The sequence below is a fragment of the Podarcis liolepis genome (genome assembly GCF_965112155.1).
Source record: "Podarcis liolepis genome assembly, chromosome: 15".
Classification (NCBI taxonomy): Eukaryota; Metazoa; Chordata; class Lepidosauria; order Squamata; family Lacertidae; genus Podarcis; species Podarcis liolepis.
In genome coordinates this window covers 33,264,783-33,281,888 of record NC_139566.1, presented here as the reverse complement: position 1 = coordinate 33,281,888, position 17,106 = coordinate 33,264,783, and the positions used below count along the sequence as shown (strand labels likewise).

At 46.2% G+C, this 17,106-nt stretch overlaps 1 protein-coding gene across 40 annotated transcripts in view; it reads left to right on the top strand.

The window, feature by feature from the left end:
* ARVCF (ARVCF delta catenin family member) overlaps positions 1-17,106 on the top strand; it is a 608,790-nt gene that overhangs the window by 432,571 nt on the left and 159,113 nt on the right. For all 40 annotated transcript variants that reach the window (XR_014519914.1, XR_014519915.1, XR_014519916.1 and 37 more), the window contains one exon: positions 15,586-16,190. Coding sequence is in view for 36 of the 40 variants with exons in the window: in XM_083479021.1 (XP_083335147.1) it covers positions 15,586-16,190 (605 nt within the window). In the remaining 4 variants the exon portion in view is untranslated. The remainder of the gene's footprint in view (positions 1-15,585; positions 16,191-17,106) is intronic.

Below are 17,106 nucleotides of genomic sequence, written 5' to 3'. Positions count from 1 at the left end.
CATGATCTGCCTTTGCTGCAGTGAACATAATTAATCTCTCCCCCTCCCGGGCCTGTTCTTTCTCAAATGCATGCAAGGTATTTGTGCTCAGACTTTGCCCAGAGGTCTACTCAGAGGAGGAGCAAAGGAGTCAGGATGCTCGTCCCCCCCCCCCCCACATCTGATTTCCAGACTTCCAGTGGCTTCATAGTGCCGTTCAGTCTGGACAGGCTTGCCCTAAGACTGGGAATCCTTACCTGGGCTCATGGCTGGCTATCAGATCACACACCTCACCTCCTCCAGGGCCACAGGAGCAAAGGATTCAGTGAGCCAGGCAAGAGCTTCAGGGCTACTGCAAAAGTGCACAGCTACCTGCATGTGAGGCAACTCAGGAGGAGAAGGAAGCACCTGGAAGCACCTGCCCCGGTCAGGTCGTGGCTGAGGTCACATCCATTTGAAGCACCTATTGATTCCCCCCAAAAATACTGTGAACAAGTCAGGTCTGCGAAGCAGATCTCAGAATGTGTGAAGGCTAATGGAGTGCAAGCAATCCCTTCAAATATACGGAGTCTTCCCTCGAGACAACCTATTTATTGAGCCTTCATCCTCATTTGCTTGCACCAATCTGTCAGGTGTGCGTGCAGGAGCCAGGCCCTGCGACCAATAGGACTCTGCAGGACTGGGGCCTTCCTAAGTTTGTTCTGAAGAGGCAAGGCGCAGCCACACAGGTGAGGCCGATTGGTAACTCACAGCACCTGGTGGCAAGAGCTGGGAAGGGAATATAAGGCGAGCATTTTCCCTTTAGCTCTTTGCCACAGCAACACGTCCCCCGCCTTGCTGCACTTGACCCCTTGCTTCCTGACCCTTGGACCCCTGACTTCGTGACTCCTTGCTTCCTGACCCTCGGACCCCTGACTTTGTGACTTTTTGCTCCTTGATCCTCGGATTCCTGACTTCGTAACTCCTTGCTTCCTGACCCTCGGACTCTTGGCTTTCTGACTCCTGGCTCCTGGACTCCCGTTCCTGGTCCCACCCCGCCATCTTGCCCCCGGTCCTGATGTCCCCAGCCGGGACTCCAATCGCCCATGAACCGGACCGTGACACGATCTTACACAGGGATTAGATTATCCCTGGTCTTTATCGAATCTTCATCTCAAATTTGCTTGCAGGCTGTTTACACACCTTCCTGTTAGTTCATCCAGCACTTTTTAGTCCGATTTCTTGACACTTTTCATTCTTCAAAGTGTATTAAAGTTGTTGGACGGCTTTATTTGCACAAAGCTATATTTCTGGTGGGACGCAGGTAGCGCTGTGGGTTAAACCACTGAGCCTAGGGCTTGCCGATCAGAAGGTCGGTGTTCGAATCCCCGCCACGGGGTGAGCGCCCGTTGCTCGGTCCCTGCTCCACCAACCTAGCAGTTCGAAAGCACGTCAAAGTGCAAGTAGATAAATAGGTACCGTTCTGGCGGGAAGGTAAACGACGTTTCTGTGCACTGCTCTGGTTTGCCAGAAGCAGCTTAGTCATGCTGGCCACATGACCTGGAAGCTGTAAGCTGGCTCCCTTGGCCAGTAAAGCGAGATGAGCATCGCAACACCAGAGTCGGTCATGACTGGACCTAATGGTCAGGGGTCCCCTTTACCTTTACCTTCACTATATTTTCCGGTATGCTCCTGAATTCCACCTGCAAAATACTGCTGGTCTGGAGGAACCATGATTCATCCACCCACCTTCTGATCAGGCCGCTAGTCTTGGTGAAGGCAAGCAATGCTGCTGCCCCTCAAACCACAGTTGCCCACCTCATTCAGATTTCCGTGGGAAGCAGCCTTCCTTGGCCTCTCTCAGTAAAGCTCCACCACTTTCAGCATAAGTGGACATTTGGGAGAGAAGCTTGACCTCCCCATTTCATAGTCTTCTAAAGGGTATGTTCTTTCATAGCCTCCTGTTAACAAGGTAATGGCTTGTACCTTTTCGGCCTGGTAATTTTACAGTCTATATGTCAAAAGTAAGCTCTTGGAAATGTCAAAATGCTTTTATACTTGAGTGCTTTCTCCTTACTTATTTTCTGTTTTATGACACAATTTGGGGTGGGGGGAGAGAGAGAGAGAGAGAGAGAGAGAGAGAGAGAGAGAGAGAAACTTGTTCCAGTTTTGGAAGTTTCTATAAATTATTTAAGTCATCTCAAGATTTAAAAGGAGTGGGGGGGGGGACGCCACCCGTCTTTCTTACCCAACCACACATCCTACTTAGAGTCTGATGGCTTCATTTGAGCAGAGAAGAAACTGGTTCAGTCTTGTTTGGCATTCATGTTTGTGTTCCATGCACTTGAAGAAATGAAGGTTGAGTAATAATAATAATAATAATAATAATAATTTATTATTTATACCCCGCCCATCTGGCTGGGTTTCCCCAGCCCCTCTGCGCTGCTCCCCAAAAAATTAAAACCACAATAAAGCATCAAAATTAAAAACCTCCCTAAACAGAGCTGCCTTCAGATGTCTTCTAAAAGTCAGATAGTTGTTTATTTTCTTGACATCTGATGGGAGGGCATTCCACGGGATGGGCGCCACTACCAATAAGGCCCTCTGCCTGTTTCCCTGCAACCTCACTTGTCGCAGTGAAGGAACCACCAGAAGACCCTTGGAGCTGGAGCTGAGCTGGAGCTGAGCCAGTGTGGTGTAGTGGTTAAGAGCGGTGGACTCGTAATCTGGTGAGCCGGGTTCGCTTCCCCACTCCTCCACATGCAGCTTGGCCCTCCAGATGTTTTGAGACTACAATTCCCATCATCCCTGATCACTGTTTCTGCTAGCTAGGAATCATGGGAGTTGTAGGCCGAAAACATCTGGAGGGCTTGGTTTATATTATCTGTTTATTGCAGGGGTGGGGAACCTTTTGCACCCCAAGAATCGCCTTCCCTTCTGGGTGCCAGATGCGAGGGGTTAGAGAGAGGCCCTGTCCATTTTGGCCTTCAAAACAGCTTTGAAGATGTTTCAAAAAGCTTTAATTGAGATTATTTTACAGAATATGTTTTCATTATGGTGGCTAGAACTGTATTTTTCAATGGTTTATTGTCAATTGGTTAGTTGTTGGTGACATTTCGAACGTTTTTAATTTGTGGTTTGAAACTGTGCTATATTATTCTGTTACTTCCGGGTCGCTGCGGAGCGAAAGCGCTCAACCTGAAGCAACTTCAACCCGAAGTATGACTGTACAGTGGTGCCCCGCAAGACGAATGCCTCGCAAGACGGAAAACTCGCTAGACGAAAGAGTTTTCCGTTTTGGAGGTGCTTCGCAAAACGAATCTCCTATGGGCTTGCTTCGCAAGACGACAATGTCTTGCGAGTTCCTGCTGGTTTTTTTTCCTTTCCCCCCCTTTTCTAAGCTGCTAAGCCGCTTATCAGCTGATCCGATCAGCAGATAAGCCGCTAAAAGCCGCTAATAGCGCTAATCCGCTAATCCGTCAATGGGCTTGCTTCGCAAGACGAAAAAACCGCTAGACGAAGAGAATCACAGAACGGATTCTTTTCGTCTTGCGAGGCACCACTGTATATGAAAGAATATTGTAAACATCTGAAAACGTTTGTAGCTTTGAGTTGAAATGTTTTGTAATGACAATATAAGGAACTGATTTCTATTAAATAAGGGAAAATATAAAAATAAGAGACAAGGTAAAAAAAAAGTGGTTATAGAAATCCTAAGAATAAAGTAAATATGTATGGAAGTCAGGAAGAGGGGCGGGAGGAGGTCGATGCTCGGTTAGAGCTTATTGATTTATGTATGGATATTGTGGTTACAAAAAATTGAAAATGTAATAAAAATTACTTTTTAAAAAACAACAACAAACACAACACACACACACACACACACACACACACACACACACACACACCAGCATTTGGGGGCTGCAGAGTTTTATAATCATCCCAAATATTTCAGTCGCTTGACCACACAGTTTGTTGCTGCGGTGGTTTGCCAAGCAAGCGAAAAGATTAAAGCAAAACCTCTTTTTAAAAAATGTTATTAGATGAGTTTTGCCCAGGGAAGTCCCTGCAAAATGCACCTTGTGAGATTCCAGGGATGTTGCTGAAGTGGATCTCTTAACCAGCCCAGCATTTTGCAGAATATCGTTGAGCAGGGGGGTTCTGTCTCCCAGGAAGGAGAAACGGCCTTTTCTTACGAGGGAAAGTTAACAAAAACTGGAGCCCCAATGAGGGATGGTTCTGGGATGTGATTTGACTGGTAGCAACTGTTTCCAGGGCATTTCATGGGGAACAGCTGGTGTGGGCACAGTCTGCCCGCTCCAGGAGGCCATCTGTATGCCGAGCAAATGATGAAAAGCCCGTCAAAGAACTGGACCGGTTACTCCTCTGCAATGGTAGAGCTCTCGCCCCCTTTGAGCTATTTCCCTGCGTTTGTTTTCTGCCTTTCCACCATCACGGAACCCGAGATGAAGAGAATATGTAGTTCTGAATACCGTACTTTTCGCTCTATAAGGCGCACTTTCCCCCCTCCTAAAAAGTAAGGGGAAATGTGTGTGTGTGTGTTATGGAGCGAATGCAGCTATCCCTGAAGCCAGGAGAGCGAGAGGGATCAGTGCACACTGATCCCTCTTGCTCTCCTGGCTTCAGGGATAGCCACACAAAGCCTCTTCAGGGCAATGGGAGGAACTCTCCCCCTGCCCTGAAGAGGCTTGGCATGGTGTGGTGTTTGCCTCCTAGGTGGGTCATAAGGAAAGGGTTAAATGAGTGTGATGTGATTGGCCAGTGGGAATGCAAGGGAGGAGTAAAAGTTAGAGTGGGAGGTTTTGAAAGTCAGTTGAGGTTTGGGAATTGGAGAAGGAAGAGGGAGGAATAGGCAGTGGGTTGATCAAGTTGTATTGTGAGAGAGTGAGAGGAATTGTCAGGTGGAGTCAGATAGAAAGTTGGAATAATCAGTTTAAAGTTGTGAAGAACAGATAGGTCAGTAAGAAACTAAGATTAAGAAACTGTCGAGAAAAACTAACTGAAACCATAAGCTTGTTCCAGCATTTAAAAATAAACTTGATTATTTGTTAATGTTAACAACTGACTGGACTCCGTGTGTCCCCGTGAGATACGGGGTGGTGGCAGTGGAAAAAGCAATTGCAGTAGTGGCACAGGGTCAATAGACCGTCAAACGTCCAGGGGCCCTGTGTGATCGCCACACATGGCAACCCCAGAAGCCAGAACAGCAAGAGGGATCGCTGCACAGCGATCCCTCTTGCTGTTCTGATTTCGTTTCGCTGGAGAGGCGTGGCGCAGAAAGGGAAAGCTGCGCAGCACCCCTTCAGCGAAGCGGGAGGAGAAATGGAGCCCCTTCCGCTTCTCCTCCCACTTTGCTGGAGAGGCGCTGCGCAGAGAGGGAGAGAATTTTTTTTTTTTAATAAAATATTTATTAAGATTTTACACAAAACATACAAGACATAAGTTTTTTTAAAAAGTTAAAAATAATTAAACCAACTATTACACGTGCAAAAAAGAAAAAAGAAAAAAGAGCAAGAGCTAATAAGAAAGTTCCCAAAAAAGAAACCTAAAAAAGGTAGTTGAAAAAATAAAAAAGAAGAGAAAAAAGAAAGAAAAATATCTTTAAAATAGTCCATTTTTCAATATCTTTAAGTTCATTTGCTTATTTCCTTGACCTCCTCACACCTCCCCTTTTGTATTCCCGTTTACAAAATCCTTTCAGCAAATCCTTACCCTCTTTCATTTATCTTTACTCTATAATCTTAACCTATTATAACTATATATTTTTATCCAAATAACTATCTATATTTACATATTCTTATTAGCCTTAATACCAAAACCACTTATTTTCAGTCCAACATCATTTTAACATTCATTAATTTTACAGTATTTCTGTAGATAGTCTTTAAATTTCTTCCAGTCTTCTTCCACCATTTCTTCTCCCTGGTCTCGGATTCTGCCAGTCATTTCTGCCAATTCCATATAGTCCATCACCTGAGAATATATTTTTTTTCTTGTTCTCCTCCTCTAAAACTAGGTGCGTCTTATGGTCGGGGCGTCTTATAGAGCGAAAAATACTGTATATCACTCATCTAAGCCCAGACCAGGAGCAGGGAGGAAGACGTCTTGCTTACTGGTCGGAGCATCCACTTTGCATGCTGAAGGTGCTAGCTGTCAATCCACAACATCCCCAGACAGGGCCGGGGAAAATCTCCTTCTCTGAAACTCTTGAGCACTGCTGCCTTTCCACCCATGTGGCTTCTGCCCCTCCATGATTCACCCATGAAAACAGCAGGAGAGAATTATATTCCGATACACCTCCCCAGTTTTCATTATTTTACTCCTGCGATTTTCCAGGTCAAGGAGGCTGCAAACGGTTATTTCCCTGGAGTAAAAATCCATGTACTTATTTATTTAATTGCATAAAATTTATACGCCGCCTGAAAGAAAAACCCTCATAGTGGTTTTCAAAGAGAATAAAAACAACAAAATTATCAGCAACAAGAGTTGAAAACAACTACAGTGGTACCTTGGCTTTCAAACAGAATGCCGTTCGACTCCCAGAACAGTTCGGAAACCAAAGCACAGTACTACTACTTCCGCAGCCAAGTGGAAGCTGCGCCAAACATTCGGCTTCTGAAAATTGTTCAAAAACCAGAACATTCACTTCTGGATTTCAATCATTTTGGAGCCAATTTGTTTGGGAGTGAAGGCGTTCGGCTTCCAAGGTACGACTGCATTTAAAACATTTTTTAAAACCTTAAAATCAGCGAGAAACTAAAAAAAAGACATGTCCACATTCGATATATCTGGGTTGTCTTACCAAAAATGTTTTTTGAAGGCGCCAAAAAGAGTACAGGGAAGGTACAGGCAGGGAATTCCAAAGTGTAGACGCTACCACACTAAAAGATGGATTGGGTATTAAGTGGTGCTTGTAACTGAGCCAGTTTCACAGATCAAAGTGGTCGAGTGGGAATATATGGGATAAGGCGATTCAACAGGTAACAACGTGGAAATGAGTGCGAAACATGTGCAGTATTCCGTTTGGTTTCTGGAAGTGGCTTTTGCATCTTGTGAAAGCTCAACTACAATGCAGGAATTAACAGCCAGGGAAATGGAATGCGTAGGCCAGGGGTCAGCAAACTTTTTCAGCAAGGGGTCGGTCCACTGTCTCTCAAACCTTGTGGGGGGGCCAGACTATATTTTTGGTAGGGGGAATGAACGAATTCATATGCCCCACAAATAACCCAGAGATGCATTTTAAATAAAAGGACACATTCTACTCATGTAAAAAGACACTGATTCCCAGACCGTCTGCGGGCTGGATTTAGAAGGCGATTGGGCTGGATCCGGCCCCTGGGCCTTAGTTTGCCTACCCATGTTGTTGTTGTTTAGTCGTGTCCGGCTCTTCGTGACCCCATGGACCAGAGCATGCCAGGCACTCCTGTCTTCCACTGCCTCCCGCAGTTTGGTCAAACTCATGCTCGTCGCTTCTGTAACGCTGTCCAACCATCTTGTCCTCTGTGCCTCTTTTCCTTGTGCCCTCAATCTTTCCCAATATCAGGGTCTTTTCCAGGAAGTCTTCTCTTCTCATGAGGTGCCCAAAGTATTGGAGCCTCAGCTTCACGATCTGTCCTTCCAGTGAGCACTCAGGGCTGATTTGCTTCAGAATGGTTTGATCTTCTTGCAGTCCATGGGACTCTCAAGAGTCTCCTCCAGCACCATAATTCAAAAGCATCAATTCTTCGGCGATCAGCCTTCTTTATGGTCCAGCTCTCACTTCCATACATCACTACTGGGAAAACCATAGCTTTTACTATACGGACCTTTGTTGGCAAGGTGATGTCTCTGCTTTTTAAGATGCTGTCTAGGTTTGTCATTGCTTTTCTCCCAAGAAGCAGGCGTCTTTTAATTTCGTGGCTGCTGTCACCCATGCCTACCCATGGCATAGGCCTTTCCTCCCAACCCACAACCTGTTCTCTTTCTTGACCTCATTGCTGACCTAAAAATGCTACGTTTGAAATGTGACCAACATTCCAGATCTGTGAATCTGCCACGGCTGTCCTAGGTGTGGCTCTCGCTCCTCGGTATAAATTATCCCGAAACAGTTAAAAGAAAAGGCAGACTTGCGCTGCCGAGGAAAGCATAATTGCTGACGAAACCCCCTTGGGGCACAGCTAGTCCTTTGTAGATCTTAGGGTGGTGGAGACACTGTTGGTGCCGGTGCAACGAGAGCTTGGCTCACGGAGTGGCTTAATTATTCCTCCGGCGGGGGATCTTGACTTGCAGCTTTTTATGGACTTTGCGGGACCTCATTAGGCAAGAGTATCATTTGCTTGCACATGTCTTGAGGAGAAAGATGCTCGGCTTGTTCCTCTGTCAACACAATATGGGAGCCGAGGACATATGTTTTGTAGCCTGCTCTAAAAACAGCACGCTCTAATTATTTCATGTTTTTAATTCTTTTTTTCATTCGGCCGCGACTTGGCTAATCTGTTGCCTGATCGATATTTTTTTAATCAGTCGCTTTAGGTCACAAATGCCTCTTCCCCCCTCCCCTGCGCTTTCAACTTCCGAACCACTGAGCACACCATGTGCAGATTTACCAGCTGAGCACTGATCTTAAGATGCGGACCGCAGATGGACCGACGCTCGTTGCGTTTTCAAACGCATGTTGATTTGTAAAGCTGTCGTTTGTCAAAGGGAGGGGGGTGCAAGCTCATAAAAGAGCATTTAATCTCCTTTTTCAAGATTCTTGGCTTCTTCTCGGCTCGTGGAAGCTAATATAATCTCTCAAATGGAGAAGAAATTAAAATAGCTGTGTGTTTGCTCCTTGTATGGACAAACCTCCAGCATAGATAGTGGCTAAGTATTGTGCGGTAAAAAAATAAAAATAAAAAGTACTTGTTATTGCTACTGTAAAGCCCTGTGGAATTTTCTACTCCCACCCTGGGTGGGACAATGAAACATTTTGTAGTTGAGGAGTAAAGAAAGCTACTTTGAGACTCAAGCCAAGAAAACTGAATGTTGGACGCTACGGGACAGGCGAGAGAAATTGCTTCTTCACACAGCACATATTTGAACTATGGAATTTGCTCCCACGAGAAGTACTGGTGTCCACCAACTTGGACGAAATTGTGAAGGATTAGGTCATCCATGGCTACTAGCCATGATGGTTATTGAAATATACTCGGAGTCGAGTGTGGATTTCATGCTCTTTATTCAGCTCATAGTAGTGAGGAATGGGGGACGCGGGTGGCGCTGTGGGTAAAACCTCAGCGCCTAGGGCTTGCCGATCAGAAGGTCGGTGGTTCGAATCCCCGCAGCGGGGTGAGCTCCCGTCTTTCGGTCCCAGCTCCTGCCCACCTAGCAGTTCGAAAGCACCCCTAAGTGCAAGTAGATAAATAGGTACCGCTTTATAGCGGGAAGGTAAATGGTGTTTCCGTGTGCTGCGCTGGTGCTGGCTCGCCAGAGCAGCTTCGTCACGCTGGCCACGTGACCCAGAAGTGTCTCCGGACAGCGCTGGCCCCCGGCCTCTTAAGTGAGATGGGCGCACAACCCTAGAGTCGGACACGACTGGCCAGTACAGGCAGGGGTACCTTTACCTTTAGAGAGGAATGGAAGTTTCCCCGAACTGTCTGCTTTATATACATTATTTACACAACGGGCCCCACGTGATTGGCTAATTCCGGGATTCTCCTGTAGGCCAATCAGGTTGTGGATTCACTTCTACCTGGAGCTGGATTGGGTGGCTCCTGTGGACCAATCAGACTGCTGCATTCTGTATCCTGTTGTTCTAGGGCCAATCAGACTGCCTCATTGTGAATCCTATTGTTGTAGGACCAATTAGACTGCTGCATTCTGGATCCTATTCAACTCAGTACATAACAGTTATGCTCTGTGGCCACTGTTGCAGGAGATATGCTTCCAATTACCACTTTCTAGGGATACCAAAAGGGACGCAGGTGGAGCTGTGGGTTAAACCACAGAGCCTAGGACTTGCTGATCAGAAGGTCGGCGGTTCGAATCCCCATGACGGGGTGAGCTCCCGTTGTTTGGTCCCTACTCCTTCCAACCTAGCAGTTCAAAAGCACATCAAGTGCAAGTAGATAAATAGGTACCGCTCCAGCGGGAAGTTAAACGGTGTTTTCGTGCGCTGCTCTGGTTCGCCAGAAGCGGCTTAGTCATGCTGGCCACATGACCCGGAAGCTGTACGCCGGCTCCCTCGGCCAATAAAGCGAGATAAGTGCCGCAACCCCAGAGTCGGTCACGACTGGACCTAATGGTCAGGGGTCCCTTTACCTTTACTTAGGGATACCAAATGGGGAGAATTCCTGTTGCTCTTAGACCCTGCTTGCAGCTTCTCATAGGTATCTGGTTGGTCACCATAAGATCAGGATCCTGGACTAGATGGACCATTGGCCTCATCCAGCAGGGCTTGTCTTGTGTTCTAAGCCAATCTCTACTGGAGACATGAAGGCAGGAGACACAAGAAGAAGAAGAAGAAGAGTTTGGATTTGATATCCCGCCTTTCACTCCCTTTAAGGAGTCTCAAAGTGGCTAACATTCTCCTTTCCCTTCCTCCCCCACAACAAACACTCTGTGAGGTGAGTGGGGCTGAGAGACTTCAAAGAAGTGTGACTAGCCCAAGGTCACCCAGCAGCTGCATATGGAGGAGCAGAGACGCGAACCCAGTTCCCCAGATAACGAGACTACCGCTCTTAACCACCACACTACACAAAAGATTGCCCTTGGGATAGATCAGCTTTTATAATTATGTCTGCTGCTGCTTGTCTCCAAACAGGTAGTCTCAACTGAGTCATAACTAGGGCTGGGGAAGAAAGTTGGCTCAGTTCACAATGAAGGGTTCCTGAAACAATACATGAACAGAGACACAGCCATCCTGTGAAATTTGCACTGCTCTGAATTTTGTAATGTGATTCTTCAGTCCGGTAACATGTGCCGAAAGAAAATAATAATAATAATAATAATAATAATAATAATAATAATAATAATAATAATATATATATTTATACCCCGCCCATCTGGCTGGGTTTCCCTAGCCACTCTGGGCGGCTTCCAACAGAATATTAAAATACAATAATCTATTAAACATTAAAAGCTTCCCTAAACAGGGCTGCCTTCAGATGTCTTCTAAAAGTCTGGTAGTTGTTTTTCTCTTTGACATCTGGCGGGTGCCACTACCGAGAAGGCCCTCTGCCTGGTTCCCTGTACCTTGGCTTCTCGCAGCGAGTAAAGAGCATATTAGGGTGAATTGCGCATGAAATGCATGCCAATATTACCTTTAATTACTGAAAATAACCTGCATTGCATTAGAGGAATTTGCTTGCAAAAGTCGCATTATATTAGTGATGCAAGGAAGTGACGTAACATTGCTCTCCACCATCTGATAACCAATAGGGACAAGGCACTGGGGATCTGGGATTGGCTCTCCCATTGCTTTGAACACCAGCCTTGAGAATGTGGCAGGGAGAGAAGCCATTGCCTTGGGGCAGATGGCTGGCAGCTACAGAAGGGTCGCAGCTCAGTATCTACCTCACATGCAAAATTCACAGGTTCGATTCCCAGTATCTCCAGTTAGGCTGGGAGAAAACCCAGTCTAAAAACCTGGATAACTGCTGCCAGTCAGTGTCAAGAAGGCAGTAGTAGGTGGAACAGTGGCCTGAATTTGCTGTGTTCTTACATTGTTGTTGCTTTAGGTGGGGGAAAATCTTTCTCCCTCCAGTTTTCTCCTTCTTCAGTTGATCTTTGTTCCAGTAAGAAAAGCTTACCATGCACCTTTAAGTTTATCCTTTGAAGAGTAACTCTCTCAATGGCCACCTCTCCTGGTGGTTATATGGTGCCTCCAGCTCCAGAGGTAGTTTGCGGGTGGTGCTGTCGTCTAAACCGCCAAGCCTCTTGGGCTTGCCGATCAGAAGGTTGGCGGTTCGAATCCCCACAACAGAGTGAGCTCCCGTTGCTCTGTCCAAGCTCCTGCCAACCTAGCAGTTTGGAAGCACACCAGCGCAAGTAGATCAATAGGTACCGCTGCAACAGGAAGGTAAACGGCGTTTCCGTGCGCTCTGGTTTCCGTCACAGTGTTCCATTGTGCCAGAAGCAGTTTAGTCCTGCTGGCCACAAGACCCGGAAAGCTGTCTGTGGACAAACACTGGCTCCCTCGGCCTGAAAGTGAGATGAGCGCCACAACCCCATCGTCGCCTTTGATTGGACTTAACCATCCAGGGGTCCTTTGCCTTTTTTACCTGCTAGGCTGATGCTTTCATTTTCTGTTTGTGAGTTTCCAAGTGGCCTCTATCTAGTGGACGACTGTGGAAAACTGGAAGCTGGACAGAGCTTTGTCCATATGCAGCAGGGCCCGTATGTTCTTATACAGTGGTACCTCAGGTTACAGACGCTTCAAGTTACAGACGCTTCAGGTTACAGACTCCGCTAACCCAGAAATAGTACCTCAGGTTAAGAACTTTGCTTCAGGATGAAAACAAATCGTGCTCTGGCGGCAGCGGGAGGCCCCATTATTTAAAGTGGTACTTCAGGTTAAGAACAGTTTCAGGTTAAGAATGGACCACCGGAACGAATTAAGTTTGTAACCAGAGGTACCACTGTACAGGGAAATCTGGTGGGGAAAGATTGAGGTACCACTGTAGTGTCTACAACAGGCATAGGCAAACTCTGCCCTCCAGATATTTTGGGACTACAACTCCCATGATCCCTAGCTAACAGGACCACTGATCAGGGATGATGGGAATTGTAGTCCCAAAACATCTGGAGGGCCGAGTTTGCCTATGCCTGGTCTACAAGGACTGGCAGAGGCTCTCCAGGGGTCCTGGAAGGGGACATTCTCAGCTACACCTGGTGATGCCTTTGACTGAATGTGGGACCTTCTGCATGCAGACCTTCCAGGTGTCCCTATTTTCCAGGGACGTTCTTGTCTCTGTTTCTGATCCTGGAATGCCCCACTTTTCCTTAGGATTTCCCTGTTTTCTTTGGAGAAATGTTGGAGGGTATGGAGTTATCTGACCCCCGAGCCGTCTGAAGGCAATCCTATACAGTGGTACCTCGGGTTACATACGCTTCAGGTTACAGATGCTTCAGGTTACAGACTCTGCTAACCCAGAAATATTACCTCGGGTTAAGAACTTTGCTTCAGGATGAGAACAGAAATTGTGCTCTGGCGGTGCGGTGGCAGTGGGAGGCCCCATTAGATAAAGTGGTGCTTCAGGTTAAGAACAGTTTCAGGTTTCAGGTTAAGAACGGACCTCCGGAACGAATTAAGTTCTTAACCCGAGGTAGCACTGTACAGGCAAGTTTTTTTAAAAAAAAAATCAAATGTTTTATTACCGTATTTTTCGCTCTATAAGACGCACCAGACCACAAGACGCACCTAGTTTTTGGAGGAGGAAAAGAAGAAAAAAACTATTCTGAATCCCAGAAGCCAGAACAGCAAGAGGGATCGCTGTGCAGCAAAAGCAACGATCCCTCTTGCTGTTCTGGCTTCTGGGATAGCTGCGCAGCCTGCATTCGCTCCATAAGACGCACACACACTTCCCCTTACTTTTTAGGAGGGAAAAAGTGAGTCTTATAGAGCAGAAAATACGGTATGTTTTTATATCTGTTGGAAGCTGCCCAGAGTGGCTGGGGTAACCCAGTCAGATGTGTGGGGTATAAACAGTAAAGTTATCGTTATGGAATGGGACGTCCCCATTTTCATTGGTTAAATGTTCGAGGGTATGTTCATGCCAGGCAGATACTCTGCATGTATCTCTGCACCTGGCTGTTGTTTATGCATGCATGTTAGTCTCTGTTTGAGCAAAGGTCTCCAACCCCGACACAGAGACAGAACGATTGCCTGCCATCTTTATTAGGTGACTGCCCATTGGTGTGCGTGGACTGTACTGAATATTCTGCTGTGAACCACCATTGCCATCCTTGATAAATTTGCTAACAGGCCTGTTTAAAAATAAATAAAAGAGATGGGCCTTGAACTCCGGTGCATGAAATCAACAAATTTGACTCACGGCGACTACAGAAATTGCTTTTGGCAGTAAATAGGACGCGGCCGTGGCGTGCCCTGGAAACAAATTATCTGCACCAATATTAAAGTCCATTCCTCCCTGCCCTGCTATATTACACCACCGTGAAATGGTTGAGCCTTAAGGGGGCATTGGGTGAGTAATAGATGTCCACGGGAAAATGTTACATTATGTGATTCCTGGTGGCCTTCGCTTTTAGGTGCTCCGGTGATCTTAAAATGTGGGGGGGAGTTTTGTTGATGGCTTTGCTACGGTTTACTTAGATGTTGCTTTTCCACAATGAGCTGCTTAGAGCAAACATTCAAAACATCAGAATACAAATATAGCAATTTTCAGAGCGTGTGAGCAAATTCAACAAATTAACAAACACAGAATAAATTCAACATTACAGACAAAAACCACGACAATCTAGGTTTAAATACATGAATAGAAAGCAAAGTAAGAGTTAGGATTCTGGCTGTCCACCCAAAGGAGACTGGCTTAAATACAGTTCAGAAAGGAGGGGTGCTGTCACCAGTCTAGATGACATACAGCTGACTCCTTACTCCAGAGGAAAAGAAAGAATGTGAGTGTTCTAAATGGGAGGAGCTAGAGGGCCTGTGAATGGAGCAAAATGGTGACGCTCAGGGGGTTTCATTCACTTGAAACGAACTAGTTCAATGAAGACCACGGAATTCATTCTAAACCATTTGACCTACCCCTGAAAGTAATTCCCATAACAGCCAGGTGAACTTTGCATGAATTTATTTCATTTTGGGGTGAACTTCATTTCGAGTTCGTCTACAACAGGCTTCCTCAACCTCATCCCTCCAGATGTTTTTGGCCTACAACTCCTAGCTAGCAGGACCAGTGGTCAGGGATGATGGGAATTGTAGTCTCAAAACATATGGAGGGCCGAGTCTGAGGAAACCTGGTCTACAAGTTCATTCCCTTACATGTGGTGTGTGGGTTTTTTTCCATTTATTATTTAGACTCTCTGGGTGTTTAAGCTTAAAAATCATAATTGCTGGGGAAAATAAAGAATTCACATTCCAGTAACAATGTGTTGGTGTTTTCTTAGTCGTCTTAAGTACTTTTTATACTTAAGTATATTTTATACAGGCACAGCAGCTTGTAACTTTCTAGATGCTGGGTGGGGAATTGCTGAAGATCATTTGGATGAATTTAAATCAAACTGTGAACTGGACAAACTGGGTTTTGATGGGGATGTAGGAAGCTATCTTATACAGAATCAGACCATCTAGCTGAGGATCGTCTACACAGAATCATAAAATTGTAGAGTTGGAAGGAACCATGTGGGTTCTCTAGTCTAACCCCATTCATTGCAGGAATCTTTTCCCCAATGTGGGGCTCAAACTCACAACCCCGAGATAGAGGTGCAGCCTCATGCTCTACCGACTGAGCTATATCTACCTCTGAGCTATGGCCCCTCCAATAAGATGGAGGGTTACCTGCAGCTGCCAGGTGGATGTGCATTGTGTCATTTGACGCACTGTGAAAATGATTTCAAAAGTGGGCCCAATCGATGGTGTTCAGGAAAACGCTCATGGTTCTATCTTTCCTCTCTGTTTCTCAGGTGACGAAAATGGTCAAAACTGTCACAACCAGAACTGTCCGGCAGGTCCCCGTTGGGCCTGATGGGCTCCCCGTGATGGATGGATCATCTCCCATGGGCAGCTACACTGACTCCATAGACAGGAGACACATGAAGAATGGGGAGCGGTACATCACGCCGCAAGCTTCTTCCACCTTGACCCGCTCTTACAACAGCTACGACTCCTATCCTGATGGTCACGACAGCCAGTACCGCCCGTTCATGGGTCACGACGGTTACGGGGAGCTGCCCGACAACTATGGTAGCTTGTCCCGGGGCGTCAATTACCGCCCGCGCTACGGCTACGTCCCCGGGAACAGTTACCGGCCGGAGGACGGTAGCTTCACGTTGCCAAGCAGAAGGGATAACTACGGTCCACTACCCCAGCCCCAGGTCCCAACGGGGAGCAACGCAGACCTGAACCGCTCCCAGCCAGAACGATTCCAGCCGGAGCCATACGGGCTCGAGGATGATAACCGCAGCCTCGGGGTTGACGACGAGGGGTACGAGCTGGATCCGGAGTATTCGACCGTGAACCGTCGGACATCGGCCGGGATGCCTGAGAGAGGAAGACCTCACAAGACGAGGTAAAGGGATTGGGTTGCATATTTACTTTCCCCTACCTATCTACTCTTACAGGTTGTGAAAACAGGTACCTACCGGGGCGGACTTTAGTTATATGAAGCCCTGAGCAAAGGTAAACTTTGGCACTCCCCTCCCAAAATATTTCTCATATATTTACTATTTATTCTTTTTTTACTTTAATTCAATGTTACATATATCTTTGTATGTGTGTGTATTACAGTGAATTAAAGGGAAGAAGAAGAAGAAAAAGGGGGGAAATATAAAACATTTTAAAAAGCAGAGGAAAACAGAACAACCCTAAAATATTATTGAGATTGCAAAACTATGTACAGTGGTACCTCTGGTTGCAGAACTGGATCCGTTCCGGAGGCCCGTTCGCAACATGAATAGAACGCAACCCTCAGTGGCGAGTCTGCACACACGCAGGTCATGATCCGCCGCTTCTGCACATATGCATGCCATAATTTTGCGTGTCTGCACATGCGCAAGTGGTGAAACCCAGAAGTGACCCTTTCCGGTACTTCCGGGTCATCACGGGACGCAACCTGAAAAAAGTATCAACGTAACATGAGGTATGACTGTAGTATATATGCAAGTAGATAAACTTACTATTTCCCTTGAGTATACATTGGTTTGTGGGTCACTATGGTTTTGATAAATACGTCCCAAGTATAATTAAATTCGTCCATCCATAATCTTCGCCTGTAAACAGTCCATTCATGGGTTGCAAGAATTGTCATGTCGTCCATCCATCTATCAAAGGGAACCACGTTTTTGTCCTTCCAATGTATCAGTATCAATCTTCCTGCAGATTTAAGGGCAAATGATTTTCACAAGATTGCCTTTTGGTACAGTCGTCCTTTTATGGATCCTCTCAGGAGGTAGCCATATAAATATAGCTATTATCATTATTATTTT